Source organism: Cyprinodon tularosa, unplaced genomic scaffold (genome assembly GCF_016077235.1).
Source record: "Cyprinodon tularosa strain WSP-4 unplaced genomic scaffold, ASM1607723v1 ctg9, whole genome shotgun sequence".
NCBI classification, from domain to species: Eukaryota; Metazoa; Chordata; class Actinopteri; order Cyprinodontiformes; family Cyprinodontidae; genus Cyprinodon; species Cyprinodon tularosa.
In genome coordinates, this window is record NW_024039673.1 from 1,245,777 (window position 1) to 1,269,618 (window position 23,842).

General features: G+C 38.7%; 2 protein-coding genes across 5 annotated transcripts; both read left to right on the forward strand.

Moving 5' to 3' along the window:
* Nucleotides 1–486: 486 nt before the first annotated feature.
* LOC119775888 lies at nt 487–10,317 on the forward strand. 2 transcript variants are annotated; one of them, XM_038274030.1, is made up of 6 exons: nt 487–603; nt 1,910–2,231; nt 2,331–2,632; nt 2,726–2,821; nt 3,337–3,375; nt 9,378–9,515. In XM_038274030.1, exons 2-5 carry the CDS (start codon nt 1,938–1,940, stop codon nt 3,365–3,367), a joined length of 723 nt encoding a protein of 240 aa, XP_038129958.1. In that variant the 5' UTR covers nt 487–603; nt 1,910–1,937; the 3' UTR covers nt 3,368–3,375; nt 9,378–9,515. The 2 variants fall into 2 exon arrangements, with proteins under 2 accessions (XP_038129958.1, XP_038129957.1); XM_038274029.1 differs by lacking the exon at nt 3,337–3,375 and having other exon boundaries at nt 9,378–10,317.
* A 1,892-nt stretch (nt 10,318–12,209) lies between these two features.
* On the forward strand, nt 12,210–23,484 carry cct8 (chaperonin containing TCP1, subunit 8 (theta)). Of its 3 annotated transcripts, none has more exons than XM_038274002.1 (16): nt 12,210–12,269; nt 13,707–13,797; nt 13,903–13,982; nt 14,072–14,221; nt 14,940–15,120; nt 15,214–15,275; nt 15,356–15,493; nt 18,413–18,591; nt 21,290–21,356; nt 21,445–21,532; nt 21,629–21,744; nt 21,830–21,901; nt 21,988–22,152; nt 22,233–22,352; nt 22,556–22,696; nt 23,214–23,484. In XM_038274002.1, exons 1-15 carry the CDS (start codon nt 12,210–12,212, stop codon nt 22,661–22,663), a joined length of 1,677 nt encoding a protein of 558 aa, XP_038129930.1. In that variant the 3' UTR covers nt 22,664–22,696; nt 23,214–23,484. The 3 variants fall into 3 exon arrangements, with proteins under 3 accessions (XP_038129930.1, XP_038129929.1, XP_038129931.1); XM_038274001.1 differs by having other exon boundaries at nt 22,556–22,692; XM_038274003.1 differs by lacking the exon at nt 22,556–22,696.
* Nucleotides 23,485–23,842: the final 358 nt, after the last annotated feature.

Genomic DNA, 23,842 nt, shown 5'->3' on the forward strand with positions numbered 1-23,842 from the left:
CCATTTATGGAACTAATCTAACCGTTACCTTTCCTAACACAGGTCATTTTATTATTATTAATGAACCTCCAGTCGGTGAATTTAAGCCACCGGTTATTATTTTGGTTTGACAATGAAGTCATTCATACCTTAAAGGCAGGTGGTTTATCTTACACTTATGTTGATTTTATTGTTTTTGTTTGATTTTTATTTTAATCATTTTTGACATTTAGTGTGAAAGAAAGGAAAACCAAAAATATTTGTAAGAAGCAAAAAAAGCAATGCTCTTTCACATCTCCATTCTTTTTATTCATTGATAAGTTATATGCTTTGGGTTTTTTTTTTTATAATATTATTATTTTTGTAATATTTGTATGTAACTATAAAGATAAAGTGGAATTTATTTTAATCAATATGAAAAGTAAAAAATATTTATAACAAAATATCAAGCAGACGTCAACCATTTATGCGTGTTACGTCAACGTGTGTGTGCGTGCTGAACGTAGTGACGTGGGCAGGACGCTGTGGTCCACCGCCAATTTCAAATTGGGAAAAAAAGGGGGAGAAAGGGAGAGCAGCTGTTAGTAAGGATAGAAGAACGTGTCTCACAAGCGTCCGTTTGAGGTGAGGTGTTTACACACACAGCGAAATACTTTTTGTTTTAATGGCTGTTTCCAAAAAGGCCGTGTTATTGGAGAAAGTCGAGTTAATGTTGATTTAGTGAGGGGGGGGGGTGGACGAGAAAAAGCTCAGGTCTTTGAAAAATGAAGACCTTGAAACAAACCCGTTGTCGTGATAAACATCTTTATTTAGTTAAACCGTTGTCACTTTTATAAGCAAAGAAGAGCGTTAACTGCATTATTCTTTGCGCTGGGGTGTTTGGAGAGTTAAGCAGGGAGGGGCAGACTGGTCTGACCGCACATTGATTGAAACAACAAAAGAAACGAAGCTTCCCCTAAAATGATTATCTAAAGCTTGCTACGGCTCATATTTCATCTTTATATATGTATATATGTAGTTTCTTGTAGATACCTGAACCATTTATTCATACAACTCAAACAATCAACTGGAAATCTTGGCCTATTTATGTTGTATTTGCACACTGTTTAAATATATTTGGCTTTTGCTATTTGCTTGTTGGTGCTGCATTCAAGTACTACAGCACTGCTCCTTGCTCACCTCTAGCTGCACACTCCCAGTCAGCTGGCTGAATGAAGTGTAGTTCTATATTCCATTGTCTATTAGAAGGCTGAATCTTGCACTTTGGAATTATTTATAGTGTGGCATGTTTGTCAGTAAGGTGCAAGTTAGCCAGCAGAATGAAATTGATGCACAGATTTAGATTTTTTTCACTTTTGATTCTGATATTTGAATAGATCCAGATTAACATCATAATACACTGAATGCATCTGCCCCCATAGATCTAGCCCATTTTTACCAATATTATATCTAGACTTTTCTTTAATATTGAGATGATAATGATATCGTATCTGTGTATCTTTAGCAGAAACCAGTCTTTCCCTAAATACTGACCATTACACCTGCAGTTGGTTGATGCTCTTATTGACTGGAGGTTGTTGGAATTGGATGTTTGACATTAATTTGAACTAAACAAATTTAAAAAATATTATAATATCTAATGGGTTGATCAAAAAATCCAATCCATTATTACCCTATATGTTTGCCATCTTTATTCAGAGGCTAAACTGCAAAGATTAAGATTTTCGTTCCAGTTTGGGGATTTTATATATATTGTTTTATATAGATTTAGCATCAAAGGAAATAATTACTGTTCAATTTTTCATGTAAACTGTGATACTCTTGTCAATTAAAGATTGTACCATTTCTGTTAACACATGAACTCAAATATTGATCAGGAAAACAATTTTTCTTCAGGTTTTTCCACCATATTTTCCTTATTTTGATTTAGATCTCAAGCCAGTTCAGAGTCACCGATCATGGACGGGCTTGGAAAAGCTGTAGTTGGGGTCTGGCGAGCACACACAGTCCTTGATGAATCTGACGGAGCAGAGAGTTCCCCAGAAGTCCCTGATCGTTTCCGTAAGATGCGCTCCTCTTCCTCCCTCGGCTCTCTGCGGATGTCCTTGCGGAAGCGACTGCCGCTGCGCTCAGTTCAGGCAAACTCCCTACCGGAAACTTCATCATCAGAATTTCAGCATGAGCAGCTCAAACCTAACATGGCCCGGAAACTCTCCCGCAGTGCCAGGAACTCCATCAGCGGAATGTGTCAGGTGAATGTTTGCATCACAGATGGCTAGTCTGTCCTCATGTGATTGCTTTCTGATTATGCATGTGCCATGAAAATAAGTGGTTTTGTCTTGTTGCTACAGAGGTTTCAAAGGACCAGAGAGTTTTCCCGTGAGGAGTGTTTGGTGGCCACCCCTGGTCGGGATGCAGAAATTGCAGGTGTGGCATCCTCTTGCACACCCCGGCGTACGCCTCGTCGAGCTGCCACACCCAGACGCACCCCTAGATCTGCCGCCAGGTTCAACCGCACCCCAGGCTCCAGAGAACGGAGGACCCCTGAAGCCTCAGTACACGGGGTTAAAGCGGGCAGAGGCAGGAGGCAGCTGGTCCGAATGGCTGCTCTGCGAAGTCCCTTTTCTTCCCCTAACACAGAGAACCAGAGAATGTGAGTTATACCCGACAGTTTGTGATTTTTCTTTTCGCTCTGTCTTTCTAACCTTTTTTACTGAGTGTTTGTTCTTTTATTGATGACTTTTAGAAAATTTGACGAGGATTTGAAGTCAGTTTCCAGGGGAATCAGAAGGCTCAAACATCTGTCCAAGGCTTTTGATGAGATCATTAAAAGGGAGGACAGGTAAATTTTTATTATTTCATGTATGTTTGGAAGTGATATAAAATATCACAATAATGTGATTAAAAACAGGTTACAGTATTTTTTTAGCTGTTGTTCAATAAAGAAAATATCTGACTGTTTCCTTATCCTCATGGATAATTTGTCCTTCGCCTTAAATAAGAGCAGATTGTGGTTCTTTAGATTTCATCCACCCACCCAAGCACCCACACCCCCCCAACATTCTTCCCGCCTATGTTTTAAACTGTGTCTGTGTGTTTGGTATTCAGATAAGGGGGGCCGTGGGTTGTGGGTGTGGGAAATAGGAGCCAGATGAAATGACAAAAATGCGCCTGCCTTTTCTCGTCACATCCTGTGTTTGCATTCAAAATCCAAAAGCAGCGCCAGAATGTTGACAATCAGACTCTCTGTTGAAGGCTGAGACTCGTATGATCAGTAACTTTGTGGGATGGATATCTGCTGTTAGGGGTGATCCTCACTGCAAGGAAATGTCTATTTAGAAGTTTGTTTTTCTACAGGGAGTTCAGACAGCCCCTGATTGTGGAGTAGGACCAAAGGTAAAACGATTCCTGGAAATTAAAGAAACTTATACTCAATGTTACTAATTTCAGCATGAAAATGCATGACAGAGGCATGCTAAAGTATTACTGTCTTTACAAGCATTGCTTTAAAAAATCTAACAATTCTAACAGTTTCAAGGAATAATGTTTTTCTTGTCAAATGGTTCCTTATTCTGAGTTTTATATATTTGTGTTTCTGTATATGTAGTCACACTCAAAGGTTTCAAATCAGCTGCTGTTCATAGAGCCATTACGAAGTTTTCTAATGATACTGCAACACTCTTCTGCTTGTTCTCGTACTTGAGAAGGGTCTTTTTTTTGTTTCTTTTTTTTTTTCGTCTTACCTGGAACTGAGCTGGATGCCGGTTGCTTCTGAGTGTTGGACCGATTTTACATGAATACGCTTGACGTCACATTCGCAGAACAGTGCAGAAACATCCGGTGTAGGTACCAGATCTGCTCGGGCGGTCAGATTTGTTCATTACGGTGGCTGAGAAGTGCAAAACACATTTACAATTAAAAAACACATTAACAAATAAAAAACAAAATAACATTTGAAGAAACAAAATTATATTTCATGAAACAAATGTATGTTTGAAAAAAAGTTTAAAATTTTAACAACACATTTACAATTCAAAAACACATTAACAAATAAAAAACAAAATAACATTTGAAGATACAAAATTATATTTTATGAAACAAATGTATTGTTGAAAAAAAGTTAACATTTTTAAAAACAAATTTACATTTTAGCAAACAAATTTACATTTTAGGAAACAAATTCACATTTTAAATAAGTTAGATTTTAGGTGAGAGAGTTTCATTTTAGAGAAGAAAAAAAAATACATTATAGGGAAACAAATTTACATCTAAAAAAAAATTGACCGTTCGGAAACACTTGTACAAGTGCAAAGACAAAACTGCAAGCGGCAAAACACAGTTACATGGCCAAAAACAAATTAACAAAAGACGGCTACACGGAAAGGGAATGTCCCAGTGGCCGGATGTGACGTCACGATTACCCTGACTTGTAGTACAAACAGCTCAATCTGTAGTCCTCCTGCTTCACGTGAAAAGACAGTGGCAATTTTAGATGGAAAGAATTGCGCTGAAGCTGTTTTTCTTAAGTTAACGCTAACCGAACAATGTTTTGCCCTTATTGTGGTCTCTGGAACTTTTACGGGACACGGACCAGGTGGCAGGACCAAGCTGCAGGGCCGAGCTCAATTCGTGGCAGTGGCTGCGTTGCAGCAGTTCCGGTGGTCCTGCCACCTGGTCAGTGTCCCGTAAAAGTTCCAGAGACCGTCCGCACGAAGAACAAAATGGTGTAAATTTGCTCCACAGTAATAAAATCGTCGCTGACTTTTCACGTGAAGCAGGAGGACTACAGATTGAGCTGTTTGTACTACAAGTCAGGGTAATCGTGACGTCACATCCGGCCACTGGGACATTCCCTTTCCGTGTAGCCGTCTTTTGTTAATTTGTTTTTGGCTATGTAACTGTGTTTTGCCGCTTGCAGTTTTGTCTTTGCACTTGTACAAGTGTTTCCGAACGGTCAATTGTTTTTTTTGATGTAAATTTGTTTCCCTATAATGTATTTTTTTTTCTCTAAAATGAAACTTTCTCTCACCTAAAATCTAACTTGTTTAAAATGTGAATTTGTTTCCTAAAATGTAAACGAAAGTACAGCGTTCTAAGACAGACTGAGGTCTGCCATTTAACAAGGAAACACAAAACATCTCCATTTATTTTTATTCTTTTAAGATCTGAGTGCAGAAGAGGACAAATGGAACAATCCTAAAAAATGAGATGAGAATTTTAGACAAATAAAATGGTTATTCTACTTGTAGAAAACGAACGGTTGTTGTTGACACAGATTTAAACGTAGTGTATCTTAATTTGGCTAACTGAGCGAGCTAAAAGAGGCTAACCTGTTAGCTACTGAGCACAGCTAGCTACAGCGCTACCCAGCTCTCCCCCTTTATACCATGGTCTTGCAGTTACTTTGTTCATCATAAACAGATTTTTTTTTTTTTCAGTTTTGTTATCGATCAGATAAGCTTCATTGGTCATTAGATGCACTAACAGACACTAGGTGATGCTATTATCGTTGTCAGGGCAACCACTATGTTTTACAGAATGTGGTAACGTTCAGCCAATCATGTAGCGTAACGTCACTGGCATGCGCAGGACCTGAGCAGATCCAGTACCTACACCGTCCCAAAGTACATTCAATGAAAATAAGCTACAGGTTAATAGATGCATTGGAGCTAAACTACTGATGTGTCAGTAGGGTCAAATAAAAAGGCTATTTTAAACACATTTTTGGAAGAAAAAAATGAAAAACTATCTCTTCATATTCCTGATTCTGAAAGTCTTTCGTGCCATTATTTTACACACAAATAATTTCAGATTTTATAGTAGTTTTGTCATTCGAAGCTAGTTTTAAAAAGGATCTTTTACTGGAGGGAACTTTTTAAAATGTTTGGAGTGTTCAGCTTCACTTAAAATTTTAAGCTCACCATAGTCATGAATGGCTAATCTTTCTATAATGATGCATTTGAATTTTGTTTTTGTTTTGTGTTTTAAGGCTGACACCGATTAATATGACAGTCTAAACGAGTGCTGTTTATTTTTTGTTAATGTTTTTCTTCTCGATTTTCATGACAAAACTTATCATCTCGAGGCAGGGCTGCTGAATGTGCAAATGAATTGGCAAATTAATGCATGTATTGGCTGATAAAAGAAAAATGCTAACATTAACCAAAATTATCAGCTTGCTGCTGTATCTGTCTCTAATTGGAACATTGTTTTTTAGAGTAGTATGGTCATCTTTAGTCATTGAGTGTGTATAATTTTGCTTGAAAACGATGTCAAAATTATGTATATTAGCCAAAGTGTATTCATTCCCCCTAATATTGGATTAAATGGTTTGGCCTTGGGCATCTGCTTTTTGAAGCTTTAAACAGAGCTATGACACATTTCAGGCTTGAAATTTGACACACATCCCCACCCATCTTAGTTGGAATAGTAGTACTCATTTAAACCAGTAAACTCTCCGGCCAGTACAAATCTACCTTTGAGTGTAGCTTGTAGATCTCTAGTATAGTCTAATACAGGCGTGGGCAGTTCCATATCCTGAGGGCCAGTATCGTGCAACTTTTAGATCCATCCTTGGTCCAACACACCTGAATTAAATGGCTGTTACCACCTCAGCATGCAGTTAGTTCCTCCAGAGTCCTCTCAATCATCTTAATTACTTGATTCAGGTTTGTCAAAGCAAAGGAACCTTCAAAAGTTGCAGGTTATCGGCCCTCAGGAACTGTAATTGCCCACCCCTGGAATAAAAGCATATTATAAGTCTGATTGATCATTTCCATTCAGTTCTCTAATAACAAAGCGCGCATGAGCAGGCTGTGTCATCTCCTTACAGTCAGCTTTCAGTAGCTGACGGTAAACAACAATCAAAATCGTTTGTCGTATCCAATTCCCAAATCCGACTCTGTCAAGTAAATTCATAAACAACGAAATATCACAATTGGAACTAAATATTTATAGATTTAAAGATTTGCTTGATTCCCTCCTTCAATAGAGAGCAGTAGTACTGTAGATCGTCACTGGGTGGTGAGGAACCGTGCTAATGTGTGCGTAAGTTCGGTCCAAACTCGGCACGGAGGGGGTTATGTCAGCTACTTCCTAATAATGCATTTCAGGTTTTTGATCAGCTTGAAGGTCTGTAATCAGCAGAACAGTGGGCTTCATGTAACATTTTTGTATTCTTGACTTAGTTGGTCTCTTTTTCTCTTACTGTGGAGTTTTATGGATGCGTCACAAGAGTTTCAACAAGCATTCTTAACTTGAATAAATGATCCTCGTAAACATGCTCATTTACGCATTTACTGACTATTCTTTCATTTGACGAGGTGACAACAAACAAATCCAGTGTCCCCTGGGTATCGACATGCCAGCTGCAGGTGTAGTGACCGATACTTCTGTAATCAGTAAATAAAAATGTAATTTGTAAAAGTCATTTTTAACTGCAGGGCAGAGTAATAAAATGGACAATTGCTTCCAAGTAACAACAAATGTGATAATTTGGTGAAAAAAAAAAGGTTTGGATAACAACTGACTGATTGCCCAAAACTCATCTGCTCTAGTCTGCAGCACTCATAGAATTATATTCGTAGCTGAAAAAAGATGATGAATGCAACATTTTGTCCTCAATCACTCGTACAATCAATTTAGAACAAAATTGTTCATACAAATGGTTCTTGCATGAGGCCCAATGATCCAAAACAAACATCCCAGGAGATTTTGGAGTAGATGGAGTATTCCTACTGAACCTTCTGAATGCTGTACCTCAGATGTACATAACATTTTTAGAGAACCCATAACTCCCTTCTGAACAACAGAACTTGAGTTTTTTTAGGGCCGTTTCTAAATATGTGTACTTGTGGGTTCTCGTGTGCTCGCGAAACGTCATCAGCACCTGCACTGCTCCAATTCACCAGAACACATGACCGAGAATGGACAAAGTCTCCGGATGTTGTTCTCGCCCTCCCTCTTTACCAAACATGCATCAGAGCAGACTCATACGTGCTCCAGACTGAAGGCGGTCCCGGCATGCACTGCGGCGGCAGCAGCAGCCTCCATGAACTCAGAGTATTAAGTTTAAAGTTCTCTTTTCTGTTGCTGTTCTTCTATAAAAGTATGTTTTAAGAATATTTAAGGCGAGGACATTACATATTATATATCTTCACTATATGGCCCATTTACTGTTTTGGTGTGTAATTTAAAATAAAAGAAATAAATAAATTCCGTCTGCAACAGCCCTCTTGGCATAGTCGTGTGTGTGAAGTTCTTCTACCTCTGAAGGAATTTTTTGGGGTTTTATTTGGTAGAAATTTAAGGATTGGTGTTAATTTGACTGTTAATAATTATCCCCCCTCTAAATTTAAAAAAATAATGATTTATTATCTAGAGACTATTAACAACAGTAGGTGAGGTGCAGCTCCAGACCAGCTTTTAATATTGTGATGTCACGGGTACGCTTCTGTTCCAAATGACCCAGATTTATTCTGCATGCTCCCCTGGTCCATACTTTCCTATTTTCTTGTAAATAACATAATTGGCAAGGATACGAGTCCATACACGCGTTCTTGTGAATTGAGAAACTGCCCCAGTATTTGCATAAAATGACTTCATAAGGCACCTGTATGGACATTTTTAAGCATTACTGACCAAAGGTTGTAATATATTAGCCTGATAAACCAGACTTAATGCAAGATTAAAGGTGTAATTTAGTCTGGCCCCGATGAATGAGACATCGGAAGATTGTTGATGAGAACAACCGTTGTCTTTCAAACCATGTCTGTGTCTATTGGCCAATCCTCTGACCAATGAGCGCAACTGACTGTGACGTCGTAAGCGCAACAGAAAGCTAGTAAGGTAGTGTAAACAGCTTGTCAGTAAAACAGCGAATACGTCCTTCTTAAAATAAATTAGCGTAGAGCCTCTTCCTGCTCATGTTTCAACGAAAACCCCCAAGTCTAATCCTTCCAAAACGGATTCCAGAGCTGAGTCAAACGAGAACTGTTCAATAATTGTTGCCATCTTCCTTGTGCTTTCTCCAGCGTCGTGCAGCTTTGTCATCCCGCCCACTTTGCATCCAGAAATTCATAACGCATCTCTGTGTTGTGATTGGCCCGCCAGTTCTAGGGCCTGGGGGCGTTGATCGAGGCTAGACCACTAGCAGGCAAAAATGATTTTGGCCGCTGGTGGATGGGGCTAGTTTACTAGGCTAGTAATATATTAAAATCTAGATATTTTCATTTTTTAGCTGAAGTTGTGTAAAGAAAAAGCCTGACAGTAAAAGGTTGAAAATGGCTGACAATCAATGGGAGTCATCACATGGTCCTCAATACATTTAGCAAGATGAGAAGGTGTCTGTGTGGTTTTATCTACATAATATGAACTAAATATTTTCCTTCTTTAAACAGGCCTGCTTCAAGCGGCTGTCCTGGAGGGGCAGTGATGAGAAAGTTGGACCCAAATGGAAAACTCTGTCGGTCAAACCTCACACGTCGAGCATCACACCTCTCCAACACACTGGGAGGGTGGGCCAACACAGCTGTGAACACTATTCGGAAACCAAACTGAACTACATGAATGTGTGCTAAATATGGGACCTTTCTGTGGCCATGTTTTAAACCTATTATTGTGGCGTCACTGTAACATGTACTGAGCTTTTTTTATACATATAGCTGCTGCTTCGTTGTGTTCTCTGTATGTAGATTTATGTTTACTTGTCTTGAATTCGATTGGTGGGGTTTGAACATCCCCATAACAACCAAAACTGTTTCTGATGTGTGTGTCCACTGTTCCTGGTGAAACTATGTATTTTATGTGCTATTTTTCAAATAGGTCAAAGACATGATGCACTATATTCAGATTTTAGCTGCAATACTAACACTAAGTGTACTGAGAGGTCAGGGGGTTTGTCCTTTATATGTTAAATTCCTAACACTTTTACATTTTTTTAATAAACTAAACTTTATATTGTACTTTTTTTATATATAATAGGGGTCCTTTTTTATACAGCCTGGGTAGTATTTAGATGGGCACTTTCTAGTAGAGGTAGTTGCTTGCAATGGTCTGTGAATGATTCATGCACCAATAGAGTACACATAAATCATCAGATAATGTGATGGGGAGGAAGAGTTAAAGGCTCATTACCAGATGACGGCAGTGATGATGATGTTATGAAGAAAAATCCTGCAAGTTATTAGTGTAGTGAGGGGCACAAATGAAGCAAAACCTTTTTTTTTTTTCCTTTGCTGTGCTTCCTTTTTCTTTTCTTTTTTTTTCTCCTAGGAGAAAAAGAACGAGAAGCTGTTTCTAAATGGGGAAAGGGATTACAAAATAAAAAATGCAAGTCAACAATATGTCTTTTTGTTTCCAGTTATATTGAACTTCTGCTGAAGCCTTCAGCAATGTTTGTAAATTATTTAAATGTAACTGGTATTATTTGAAGCTGGTAAACTGGTTATTTCCAAAGAAGGAACACCCAAACAGAAGCCTAGCTGTGATTTTTAACCAAAATACGTAAATCCAGCTCTCGGCTAGATTCAATTCAGTTTATTTCTATAGCGCCAATTCACAACACATGTCATCTCAAGTCACTTTACAGTTCACCAGATCAGACAGTCAAATTGATTCAAAGTTTTCTAAGCAAAACCAGTTGATTGCATTGACTCAAATGCAATCCCTCACATTAAGCATGCTTGTAGCGACAGTGGAGAGGAAAAACTCCCTTTTAACAGGAAGAAACCTCCAGTAAAACCAGGCTCAGTGTGAGCGGCCATCTGCCGAGGCAGACTGGGGTTCAAGGAGATAGAAGCAGAGATACAAAAAACAGCTGTACACTTGGACCTCATAAAGAAACATACTTCTGATAATCCAGGATGTCCAGGTATTGGACAGAGAAGGGGGGGAGCTTCAACTCCCAAGCAGCTACAACTTGCTCTTGGAACTTATTCGAAAGAAGGTAAATGAGCGGTCTCATGATCCATATGGCCAAAGACTAAACTTATTCGAAAAAAAACATGCTTCAGCGACACAGGAAATATATAGTTGGGTCATTGATTTGGCTTTGTACTTGGGAGAATGGGCCTTCAGGTCCTTGAATACATCAGTGCTTCAAAAACAGGTTGCTCTGGTACGAATTACCAAAATCGACAGACTCCGGGATTTGTGTTGAAGCGTTTACAAAAAAAAGCAAAAGTCAGGTTGTTTAAAATGTAAGCTTGTTTTTTGACAGCTTTCAGGTGCCAAGGTCGTAGTTAGTACATCAGAGATGAATCTTTGATTTTGAGCCTCTGTTCTCTTTGCTTTTACAAGGAATCAAGTTCAAACATTTTTTCTAAGGAACAAAGGGATTTTGTTTGGTTGTGTGATATGAAAAAAAAAAGAAAAGAAAGACTGTTAACTCAGTTATTAGCAACTTTCTAGAAATACACCTTTCTCCGGTTAGATAGTTCAAGCCCACATTAGATGTTCAATCAATTGGAGATGTTAATAAACCCTTCCATTTGGCCATCTAGTCTGCAGCTCTTCCAGAGTCACTGTTTTAGATGTATCTGTTGCCAGTGCTTTCTTTACCCAGCCTCCCAACTTCAGGAGAAAATACATGCATTTGTGTTGTACAGCGCTGGTTTTTATATGATGGAATTAACATAGCTCTGATGTTGAACTTTTGGTATTTTTTATTTTAACTTTCCCCCTAGCCAACTTTCTCCCTGGCTGGTTTTATGTGTTCTTTGTCTTTATGGTACTTTTTGTTAACATATTTTCTAAACAATCCACAATTGAAAAAGACTAAAACTGTGTGAATACTTTTTTGGAGCAGAGTTATGGACAATGTTCTGATTTGTCACCAGAAAACCACAAATCCAAAAACAAAGGTTGATAGTCCTAGTGGACTTGTGGGAGTGTTGATAATTTTTCTTTTTTTTTTTATTCAATAATTGTAAATTCTATGTATTTAGGGCAATAAATTGCTAAGTATAAAAAAGTCCAAAAATAATAGAGAAAAAACAAATGCGTAGCTATCTCAACAGTAGTTAGAATCAGATATTAAAGTTGACACAATAGTGCCCTCATGTGGTGTATCCTGGTAATACCAGTGGAAAGAATAACCGCTCTTTTTGTCCCACGATGGTACCCGTTAGGTTCCAGTTGCCCCGCCTCCGCCTCTCCGGCTTTGTACCCAGAGCTGAACACACGCTGCGGATAACTTCTCCAGGATACCGGGGCTGCACAACGTTTAAAAAATGGCTCTCCACGTCCCCAAACCTCCTGGCTTTTCCCAGATGTTAAAGGATGGCGCGAAGGTCAGATCAAATCGCCACATAAAGTGATGGGAGGAACTGAAAAGAGGGTGACATGTTAGCATGCTAGCTAGAGTTAGCCATGAGTTAGCGTGTTCATTCAGAGTCATGTGGGAGACTTCTAGAAAGAGGCAGGCCGCTAGTGGTCCCACCGTCAAAATAGCACTGAAATCCACCTCTTTACGTCATTATTTACTGGTTCCTGACCAACATGTATGCAAATGTCTACGCTTTTGTGTTAATGTAGCAGTAATAACTGAATTAGAAGCTGCAGTCACACCCAGTTAGCATTCTGTTAGCTGTCACCGCTGAGCCTGATGCTAGTAACTTTCAATGTCCGTTACATCCTGTTATCTGCTCATTTCTCCTCGTCTTTAGTTTATAAATAAAGACGTTATGTTATTGGCAAGCTGTTTCAAACCACAGAGTGGATAATTTCTTACTGATTAGTCGTAGTAAATAGTGAAATTAGTATCTTTATCGTTTTCCATCCTCGAGGAAAACAAAAGTGCCTATGTCGAATAATTTTCGGGGTTTTTTAATGATTAAAAAATATTTTGAACCAAACAACTTTCTTTATTGATATTTTATTTAGTCCTATCATTTTCCACATCACAGCCAAATAAAAAATTCGAATTCACCTTTTTTTCCCAATAGAGGCTTTTAAATGGTGCTGAAAAAATATAATTTGGATTAATCTACTATTGAAAAAAACAATTTAGTAATCAATTAATCGTTAACATGAGTATAAAGACTAAGATACAAAATCGTTATCATCTGTCTATATGCCTATGCAGTACTCCTCAAGTGGAAAAGTTTTTGTTTACCCTGGTTTACCTTTGTAAAAAATAATCTTTAACTTTTGGCCATCAAATTATTAATGGCTTAATCAACTAAAATTAGTGACCAATTAATCAATTTGCAAGATAATTGTTAGTTGCAGCCCTAGTTTTAATTTTAAATAAAATTTTTGATTCTTACATTTTTGTGGTTTAGATGATTAACAAAACACCACAATTCTATTGACCCCAGATCTAAAACTATACTTGGAAAAAAATCTGTATTTGGTAGAACTCTATGACCTGTCAGTCTTAACGCTTTAAAATTTGAAGGGAAGTTCCAACAAACGAGCAAAACAACCTTTTTATTAAGCTGCTTATTCCTAGGCCAGATTCATATGTTTTTTTTTAATGATCTGTCAAACATGCCAATAATAAAACCCATCTGGTTAAAGTGTGTCACATTTTTTTGGGTAAAATGGTAAATAGCCATTTTGAAATTTACCATATCAAATGTTTTTTGGAAGAAAACAATAGCAGAAACCTCTTTGTAGATGTTAAAGTAAATATATTTTTATTCATAATTTTAAAGTTTCCACTTCATTGTAAAGGGCACACTTTAAACAAAATGTTTTTTTGTTTTGTTTTTTTACCACTACAGCACTTTTCAGGACTTGAGGAGGCAGTCTTTCGTAACATCAGAGCATGTAAAGAACTTTCTCAGACCACGATGACTGCATATGGACCCAATGGTACGCATTTTCCTTTAACAAGATAATTCAATGAATGAGATTAACAATTCAGTTTTAACATTCAGTAAAAAGCATTGATTGAACTGACAATCCGATGTGTTTCAGGTATGAATAAAATGGTCATCAACCACCTGGAGAAGTTGTTTGTCACCAATGATGCAGCGACAATCCTCAGAGAGCTTGAGGTGAAGAATCTTTTCTAAACATCGTCTTCTATGTGCTGAAAATCAATTATTTTTAAATGTGGAAACATATTTGTCTCTTTCTTTTACAGGTGCAACACCCAGCAGCCAAAATGATAGTGATGGCGTCGCACATGCAGGAGCAGGAAGTCGGAGACGGCACCAACTTTGTGCTGGTCTTCGCTGGGGCTCTGCTGGAGCTGGCTGAAGAGCTGCTGAGGATGGGCCTGTCTGTGTCAGAGGTGATCACATGTAGCTGTTAAACATTTGGGGATCATGTGTTGGCATATCATCAAGAGGCTCTAAGAAACCTAAAGCTAATAATTAATGGAAATATATTTGCTTTAACTTACAGATATATGAAATTATCGGACTAAAGATTTCTTAAAAACAAATTTCATTTATGAATATTGAAGAAAATTTCTGCTGTTGTAAGTTTGTATAAAATCAATGCAGCAGAATCTGTCTTAATAAGAATTTGAGTAACTTTTCATTCATTATTTTCTACTTGGTTCTTAGAGAACGTGTCTCTGTGTCACAAAGCCTCTACTTTACTTTATAGTGTTTGTGAAATCCTTTAAAATCCTTTTGAATTTCCAAGAAAAGGGACATTTATACCCCTGTAAAATTGAAAAGCATTGAGCTGTAACTACTGATATGAACAATCTGATCCCTTCATGAAGTGAAACATTTTTAAAAAAGCTTTAGATATAATAATTTAGTATGATTATTAAAGTTTACGCAATTGTGCCACAAATTATATTGTATGAACCTTTTTCTTTTAATATGGGATTTTCAGTGAGAGATGATGATATGGTAATAAAAGTTAGATTTTTGAATTTATTTCCTTCTTCTCTTAGTTTAGATATGAATAAATGCGGCCATCTTTGTATATTTCCCCCAAAAAAGCACATGGATCTCTCCTCCCACCTAATCACCACACCTTTCCCTCTGATTCAGGTCATTGATGGTTATGAAAAAGCGTGTAAAAAAGCCCTGGAGATCCTGCCAGACTGCATATGCTCCTCTGCCAAAAACCTTCATGACGTTCAGGAGGCCACGGCGCTCATCCGTCCAGCAGTCATGAGCAAGCAGTATGGGAACGAAGACTTCCTCGCCAACCTCATTGCCCAGGCCTGTGGTGAGTTAGCAGCTCAGATCAGGGTCGTCTCATCTGTTGAAACTTGTTAAAAACAATGTCTGACCTCTTTCTTTGTTTGATTTTTTTCTTTAGTTTCCATTTTCCCAGAGTCTGGCAGTTTCAATGTGGATAATGTCAGAGTGTGCAAGATCTTGGTGAGCAGTTGTCGTTGTTACATGTTTTTTTCGGTTTGAAGTTATCTACTCCTAAGTATTTGGATGTGTTGTGTGTTCAGGGCTGTGGAGTGACGGCGTCCACAGTGCTTCATGGCATGGTGTTTAAGAAGGAGGCAGAGGGAGACGTCACATCTGTTAAAGACGCCAAGATCGCAGTGTTTTCCTGCCCCTTCGACTGCATGGTGACAGAGACCAAGGTAACACCGACTTTTGGGGACTTGGTCATTCTTATGATGCTGTTTTCTTTTTTCACTGTCTTTGTGTTTCCTTTTGTCCAAATGCATTTTTCCTCTATCTTTTATCTATCTTTTTATCTTTTTTTTTTTGTTATCTTTTTATTTTATTTTTTTGTCCAATTTTCTGAGTGGCCTAAATACAGTCTAATGCGGCACCGGTCAAAATTAACTTACTTTCCTCCTTTTCTTGCACAAATTTAACTTGTAAGGAGGTTCTTTCTTATGTCTTCTTTTTTTTAACTACATTCCCGAAAAACATCAAAGGAAAGGTATTTAGTTCTTGGTTAATTTGATCTGCATAAACAATTTATAACCTTACTTTATTAAAACTGAGATAATATAAACCACATTTTCGGGACAGTTTTCTCTGAAATCGCATCAATAAACAAAGTAAATGAAGCTTTAACTTTTTTAGTAACATGCCAACCAGCTTAACCTTTACCATCCCTTAGCTGCAGCAGCAGCAATAACAGCTTATAAATTGAAAAATCTAATAAATATGTGCTTAAAGTACATAGAAATTTTTTTTTTCAGTTGTGTCCATAAACCTAACCTATCCTTTATTTTAAATGGTTATTTAAAAAAATCAAATGTCTCAAGAAATGTGTCTAAATTCAGCATTAAATCCTATTTTAAATGAATGCAGCAGGTCCAATGAACGTCTGAGTAGAATTCTTCATAAGTGAATTGTTTAACTGTCGTGGTTTTGACGCACCTGATGCAACCGATCCAGAGCAGCGCGTTTAAGAAAGAATACCTCAAATACCTGGACTATTTGTTAAGTTGTAAGTAGCAGACTGTGCATGTATGAGATGTAAGGAATGGGAGGCGGGGCTAGATCTGGGTTTTCCTTCTTCATGGAGTTGAATGATGAGCGCGGGAGCGCATGGGGTAAACTGTTAATGGCGACCATTAAAGTGTGGATATTAACGTCAGCAGTGTGATTATTGAGCTAACACTATTGACACAAACATTTCACCACATGTTAGAAAGCAGTCTAAGAGAAGGGACCATTGTGTTGGACTGACAAGGAAACTAAACCAAAAATCCTCCTGTGGAAACAGTTTGAAGCAGAGTTCACAAGTTTAAAGTTGAATGAACGATTTCCACACCACCTGGACATGAAACCAACAGGATTTCTGAGGAGGAAGTGTTCAAAGAAAAACATCTGTTTCAAGAATGGGTGGCAGCAGCTACTGAGGTTTCAGTGTATGCAGAAAGAAGAATTCTACATGCTGAAGGGCTCCAAGCCTGAGCTGTTGACCCCAAAACACAAGAAATTGTAGTGGCACCAGTTTGCTCGCGACTTTGTAAAACAGACAGAAAGGTGTTTGAGTTTTGTTTTTTGTCGCGATGACTAGAAACTGAAGGGTTTTGAATCTATGGATCAGCAGTATATAGGCCTGGGTGATAAACCGGATGTTTACCGTTACCGTCAATCACTATGATAACCAGCGACAATTTTCCCATATCGGTAAAAGAAATAAACCTAATTCTGCCATTTTGCCTGTGTGCGCTGGTGGCTGGTACTTCCTTGCCCTTTAAGACACGGCAGCATTAGTCGTGACTCATTGATCCAGTCAGAAGCGTAAACAAAGAGAATGGCGGATGAGCTCTGTGAAGAAGCGTCTAACACAGCCGTAAACGAAATTCCATCAGTTAATTCTGTGGAGCCGAGCGAGTGCAGAGATTAATTTGAGCGCACCGAGAAGAAGTCAGAGCGCATTGTTATAGTTTAGCGCGCGGCAGACATGTTTTAAGTGAGGGTATGAGAACTTAAACGATGCACATTGTTCTCACTGAACACTCAGTTCGGTGGCACTAAAATGATGCCATAGATTAAGCAGAACACTAAATGCAAAGTTTGTCTGCAAACTGTCTACCAAACTGTGACTACCAAAAGTAACATATCCAACCTCCACCACCTGCAGCACAGCCACGCTGTTTAGTTCAAAGATGTGCAAAAGGCTACGTTACCTTTGGGCAAAAATGTTTGCAAGAGAAGTAACATTCTCCTGTTCAATGAGACTTTGGTGAATGTTTAAACCTGAAAAGGTACAAGACTTTAATATGTAAAATTTAATTGAAAGTAATATGTAACGTGATTTATTCCATAAATAAATTCAAAATAGATCAGTTGCATTTTCTGCACATGCCTTTATTTCTGATAAAGGATACAGATTTCAGCTCACATGGCAAGCTGACTACAGCACACTAAACCAGGAAGAGAAAACTCAGCTGTTTACAATGTTTTTAAAGCCTGTTTGTGACGTCGCAGATTAACAGCCATTTCTTTCCAAGGGTTTTTTCTTATTAATTAACGGCTCAATCAAAGGGTGTTTTTCTAGATACAGTTATACATTCGCCAACCCTCACCAGTGGGAGCTGCTCTGCGCTCGCTGTGCTTTTTTGCGCAGATCAGTCCGCAAAATAACAAATTTTCCTAGTTGGTGTATTGAGGGGCGTGGGAGTAATTTGGCCCCCTGACCTTGCAGACGTGTCGAGCATAAAACAAGCAGTCTGGCTCTAGGATCATTTAGCTTGCTTACCTTTTAGCTTGCTTACCTTTATTATAAAACAGTTTTCTGTTTCCCAATACATTGATGGTTTATTTAAAATATTGTTAGTTTCTTATAATTGGCAACCAAGGAGAATACATCATCTTGCATTACCTGAGCAAGAGTTGGTGAAGAACAAGTTTCAAGGAGTTTCTTCGGTTTCTGTCCACATATCTTTTTATGTTTTTGTATCAAATGCTCAGATTTTTGTGTGACTGATCTATAAGTATTTGTCAAAGTAGAGCCGTTTTGTGTGTCTTGGCCTAAATCCTACTGAAGTATTTTTCTTTGGTTGCTAACAGCGGGGCTCTTTGTTCCACAGGGCACAGTGTTGATAAAAAACGCACAGGAACTGATGAACTTCAGCAAAGGGGAGGAGGACATGATGGAGGCCCAGGTGAAGGCCATCAAGGAGGCTGGAGCCAACGTGGTGGTAACCGGAGGCAAAGTGGCTGACATGGCTCTGCACTATGCCAACAAGTACAAGCTCATGGTGGTCAGGTAAGAAGAGATTCTAAGTCTTAAAAAAAGTTAGAAAGTACACCCTCTAAGATTTTATGGATCAGTTAATGCCTAAAAGAGATCTTCTCTTTACCATCTTATGATAAAGATGTTATTTATATCATGTTATTTAATAGAAGAAGCAGCATGATGCTGATAACTAAATGCACCAACTTATCAGGAGCAGGTGGGAACAGCTTTACCATTGTTGGAGGAGTGATCTTTAAAAACACCACATCAGCGGAGAGCCTGTTGTTGGTGTTGAATCTGAGAGTTGAAAGTTTATCACTTTATCTTGAAAATGCTGTTTATTGGTAGAAACACCGAGGTGCTGCTATGGAACATGAAACATATACCAGCTGTCACGGGTTCGATTCCCGGACTTGCTCACCTTTGCTGAATGTCTCTTCCCTCTCTTGTAAACAACTTTCCAGTCTACATTAAAAACAAAAAGCATGAAAAATTAACAAAATAAAGGCCACTAGAGCCTAAAAATAATCTTAAAAAGGGCCGCATCAACCTCCTGAGGAGGCTGTGATCCTTTGGAGTGAGCAGGCTACTGCCTTAAACCTTCTTTGACTCTGTGGTGTCATCAGCCCTCCTCTACGCTGTGGTCTGCTGGGCCCCTGGCAACACAGAGCGGGACAGGAAGAGACTGAACAATCTAGTGAGAAAGGCCACTTCTGTCCTAGGCTGCACTCTGGACTCGGTGACGGACGTGGCTGAGAGGAGGGTGCTTTCCAAGCTTACATCCATCTTGGACAACACCTTCCACCCTCCGCACCAGACCGTAGAGGAGCTGAGCAGCTCCAGCTCCTTTAGTGAAAGAATTTAACACCCTGTTTGTAAAAAGGAGTGCTACTGCAGGTCATTCATCCCTGCTGCAACCAGACTCTACAATGCGTCACAATGGCAATAACTTGTGCAATGTATAATGTGCAATTACTATTTGATACCCGGTTTCTCTGTATTTGACACCCAGTGCAATAACTATATATAAAAATATAAATATCCATCTATATAAATACTCATTTAAACATCCTATGCAATAACCTTGTAAAATGATGCTACAAAAAAGCTGTCATATGTGGACGCACTGTATATATCCATTCACCTTTATCTTCCTTTGGCACATTCTTCTTCTTTGACCATTTGGGTTCATGTAACAAGTAAATTTCTCCACTGTGAGATCAATAAAGTCAATCAATTAAAAAAGGAGCTTAGGATAGTCACACTGGTTGGTTTGATTTCTCTAAAACCCCTTTTACACAGACAGCGTTATCTGCTTATAGTCAGCCTCCACAATCATGAAGCTTCAGACATTCATAACAATGCTAGCTTCCCTATAGTCCTATATGATTTTCAGTGATGATTTTGCTTAGCAGTGTAATGAACCTCAACGTCAGTCGTTGCTTCCTGCGTCTGTAAGCCCTGATTAGACTATCGTTTGTTGTATCTACGTCCCAAAAGCAGACTGAAGTAAATTCACCAATGATAATAAGATATAACTTCCTGAATGTTACAGTCACCACCGGTGGCGGTTCTAGACCAGGGGGGCCAGGAGGGGGCCAGCGTGTTTTCATGGGGGCACAAAAAAGCATGAAATAATAAAGCAGGCCAAGGGATTCAAATACATTAAGATTGCTGCATGAAGTCAAATTTCTAATCAATTAGGTTTCATTAAAATTCTAAATGTCTTAGTAGGTCAATATACATTCAGAATTTAGGAATTTTACTCTTTTTTTTTAACTTAATTTAAGTTGAAATTACAGTTTTCTATAAAATCTGAATTTAGATTTTAAGAAAAACTGTTAAAATTAGCTGTATTTTTTTTTACATTTGTTTTGGAAAAAAAACATTTAGCAGATGAAAACTGGGATCCTATCCTAATACCACTTATGATATGTTTTTAGACAGTTAATAAAACAGAATTTGTAAAGAAAAAAAAAATAGATCCAAAGGATCTATCAGTAACCATGTCTGTTTCAGCGCAGATCATCATTAGAATTTCTTTAAGTATTATGTCTTCAGTACAGGGGCCATAACAGGGGCCAGGACTTGATCTGCAGGGGCCCTGGCCCCCCTTGGCCCCTGTCTAGAACCGCCCATGGTCACCACCATGTCGGTTTCCTTAGTACCGTATATCGCCACTAGGAGGTGAGGAACCGTGCTAGCTTGGTGTGTAAATGGTCATGAGGAACCAAGCTCAGCACGGTTCGGTTTTCAGATGGTGGTTTAAATGGGATATCTGTCTAGACAGGTAGGTCCAGACTTCCCATCCCTAGAAACCTTCTCCAGCTCCTCTTTGACATAATTATTCCAAAATAAAAAGAATAAATCAGCCAGACTTTAGTTGCCATCAAATCACAAAAATCTCTGGAACAAAGAGGAATTAATGAAATGTGTCATATTTACTGAAAACCAAAAGTAACGTAACGTATTGATATAAACTTATAAGCAAATAGGTGGAGCGTTGCTCATCTGGGCGTGTCTTTCAGTTAAGTCGACCAAGTCTATTCGTATTCCCAAAATATTTCATTCTCAAACAAGGTCCTCAATGGTAAAATGATCCCAACAGAATGGGTGAAAGGAAAGATGTTTAATTTCTTGTTCATCAAACATTTAAAAAAAGAACTTATACGATCCTTTTTACCATGACTAAAATTTCATGTTTTAAGCACAATATTTTTTTCTTCAGGCTGAACTCCAAGTGGGACCTCAGAAGGTTATGCAAGACGGTGGGGGCTGTAGCTCTGCCCAAAATGGTTGGTTGACTGCTGTTTTACCATAAACAGATTGTGGAATTGTATCTAAACCAACCTGAAGCTGATGTATGATGTGTTCCGCTCTTAGACAGCGCCAACTCCTGATGAGATGGGTCACTGTGACAACGTTTATCTAACAGAGGTGGGAGACACACAGGTGGTGGTCTTCAAACATGGTGGGTCTCTTTTTGCGTTATTTACCGTCTTACACCAGATTTCTCGTTCAAGAGACTTCAATACTTAACCAATGATTTGGTGATGCTTTTGAACAGAGAAAGAAGATGGCGCCATCTCAACAGTGGTCATCAGAGGCTCCACTGACAACCTGATGGATGATATTGAGAGGGCTGTGGATGATGGTGTCAACACCTTCAAGGTTCTGGTCAGGGTATGTTACATGTGGGATGCCATTTGTAGAAGATAGACTGCTGAGTTTGCACAGCTGCTGCAGCCTCTTTTTCCTCCATCTCCAGGACAAACGGCTGGTACCTGGAGCAGGAGCCACAGAGATTGAATTGGCCAAGCAGATCACTTCATTTGGAGAGGTAACAATATTACATTTTTGCTCGTTTATGTTCAGATTTCCACACCTTCCCAACCAGATAACCCGTCTTCCTCTTTCTTTCTTTAGTCCTGCCCTGGGTTGGAGCAGTACGCCATCAAGAAGTTTGCTGAAGCCTTTGAGGCGCTGCCACGGGCCCTCGCTAAGAACTCTGGCGTGAAGGGGAACGAGCTCCTCTCTAAGTTGTATTCCGCACATCACGAGGGAAACAAAAACATCGGCTTTGACATTGAGGTCAGGAGCTGCAGAAAAATGTATTTTCCATGTTAAAAACATAGCGTTTGAAGTGGCTGATGAGGCTGTACTCTCTGTAGGGAGAAGGGCCGGCTGTGAAGGACATGATTGAGGTTGGCATTCTGGACCCCTATCTGGTGAAGCACTGGGCCATCAGGCTAGCCACCAATGCTGCCATAACAGTGCTGAGAGTGGATCAGGTCTGTATAAAACAATTCACACCAGACATTAATGATGTAAGACTTACTACAGATGATATGTTACATTTTCCTTTTCATGAGAATAGTCTCCATCTGTAGTAATAGCCTAATTTTAAAAACACTTCACTTATTTTTCCATAGCAGATTAATGAAGAAAGTCCATTTAGGTGATTTTAGTATGTGTGCATATGTATGCAATCCAGATCATCATGGCTAAGGCTGCAGGTGGACCCAAAGCTCCCAAGCAGAGAGGCCACTGGGACAAAGATGGTTGGGATGATGAGCCTGATCATTTTGAAACCAACCATTAGAGGGCATACTTGCACATACAAATCCTTCTGTCAGTAGGTCTCCGAATGTGTGTTTCCTTACAAGTCGAGAACAAACCAATGTCGGAACGATGACTCACTCACAGAGCACTGATGTTGGGCGTTTGGACTGTCGATACTAATATTGAATTTAATTTTAGCACGTTTAGTATAAGTTCATATTTTTCCAAGTGTGGCTCTAACAACACTGAGAACTTTCACAAAAAGGCGAATGGTGTGATCGCATGCTGCATGGATTTTATAGTGTTGTAGGGCCTGTGAATGCTGAAAATGTGTCCCTTTTGGTACCATTCAAAAACCTTTCAGTTTGTTAATTTGAGATTTTGGGTAAAAATGTGCTGAAATAACTATTATAGGAATAATTGGCCACATTCAAATCTACCTTTGTTGTGTTGTGTGATAATGTTACAATGATATTCCTCAGACCTCCCTTCATTTTATTGCTATCCTCAAGGCATAAAAGCAGCTTCATGGACCTCAGCATCTTGTCAAAGGGAAATAATATTACTAAGTGTCCTTATTTGGTTTTCAGATTATCATGGCCAAACCAGCAGGAGGACCCAGAGCTCCCCAGGGCAACAAGGACTTTGATGATGATGACTGAACCTAAAGCTTCCCATCCGATATTCCTGTTGAATTCAAAACCTTTTCTACTTGTTTATTTAATGCTCAACTGTTTGGTTTATTTTGTGGACAACCTCTGGTTGCATTGATCAACAACAAATATGGAAGAAGAAAGTACAGATGGCTCTGTTTGCATTCTATGTTCTTAGGTCCCAAATAAAAGGCGCTTGTGCTGTAAACTGCTGGTTTGGATTCTATTCATTTATTCCTGTTTAAATGGAAATCAGAGTAATTTATAAATTCATACTGTGAATACCCTAGATGATATATGTATTAACGAAATATTTAAATAGTATTTTTATGTAACTCTTTATTACCACAATCTTTTGTGTTTATATTCGACCAACACAAAGCAGACGACTGCATAGAGAAGGGAAAATATTTCCACAACATTATGCATCCACTGCTATGTATCAGTGAGAGTCTATTGGGTTTGATGCAACAAACGGTGATCTGGTTTCACCAGAGTTTATGTAACTATCGAAGTTGCAAACAAAATGGGTATTTTTCTTTAATGCTACCCAGACGTTTTGCCTT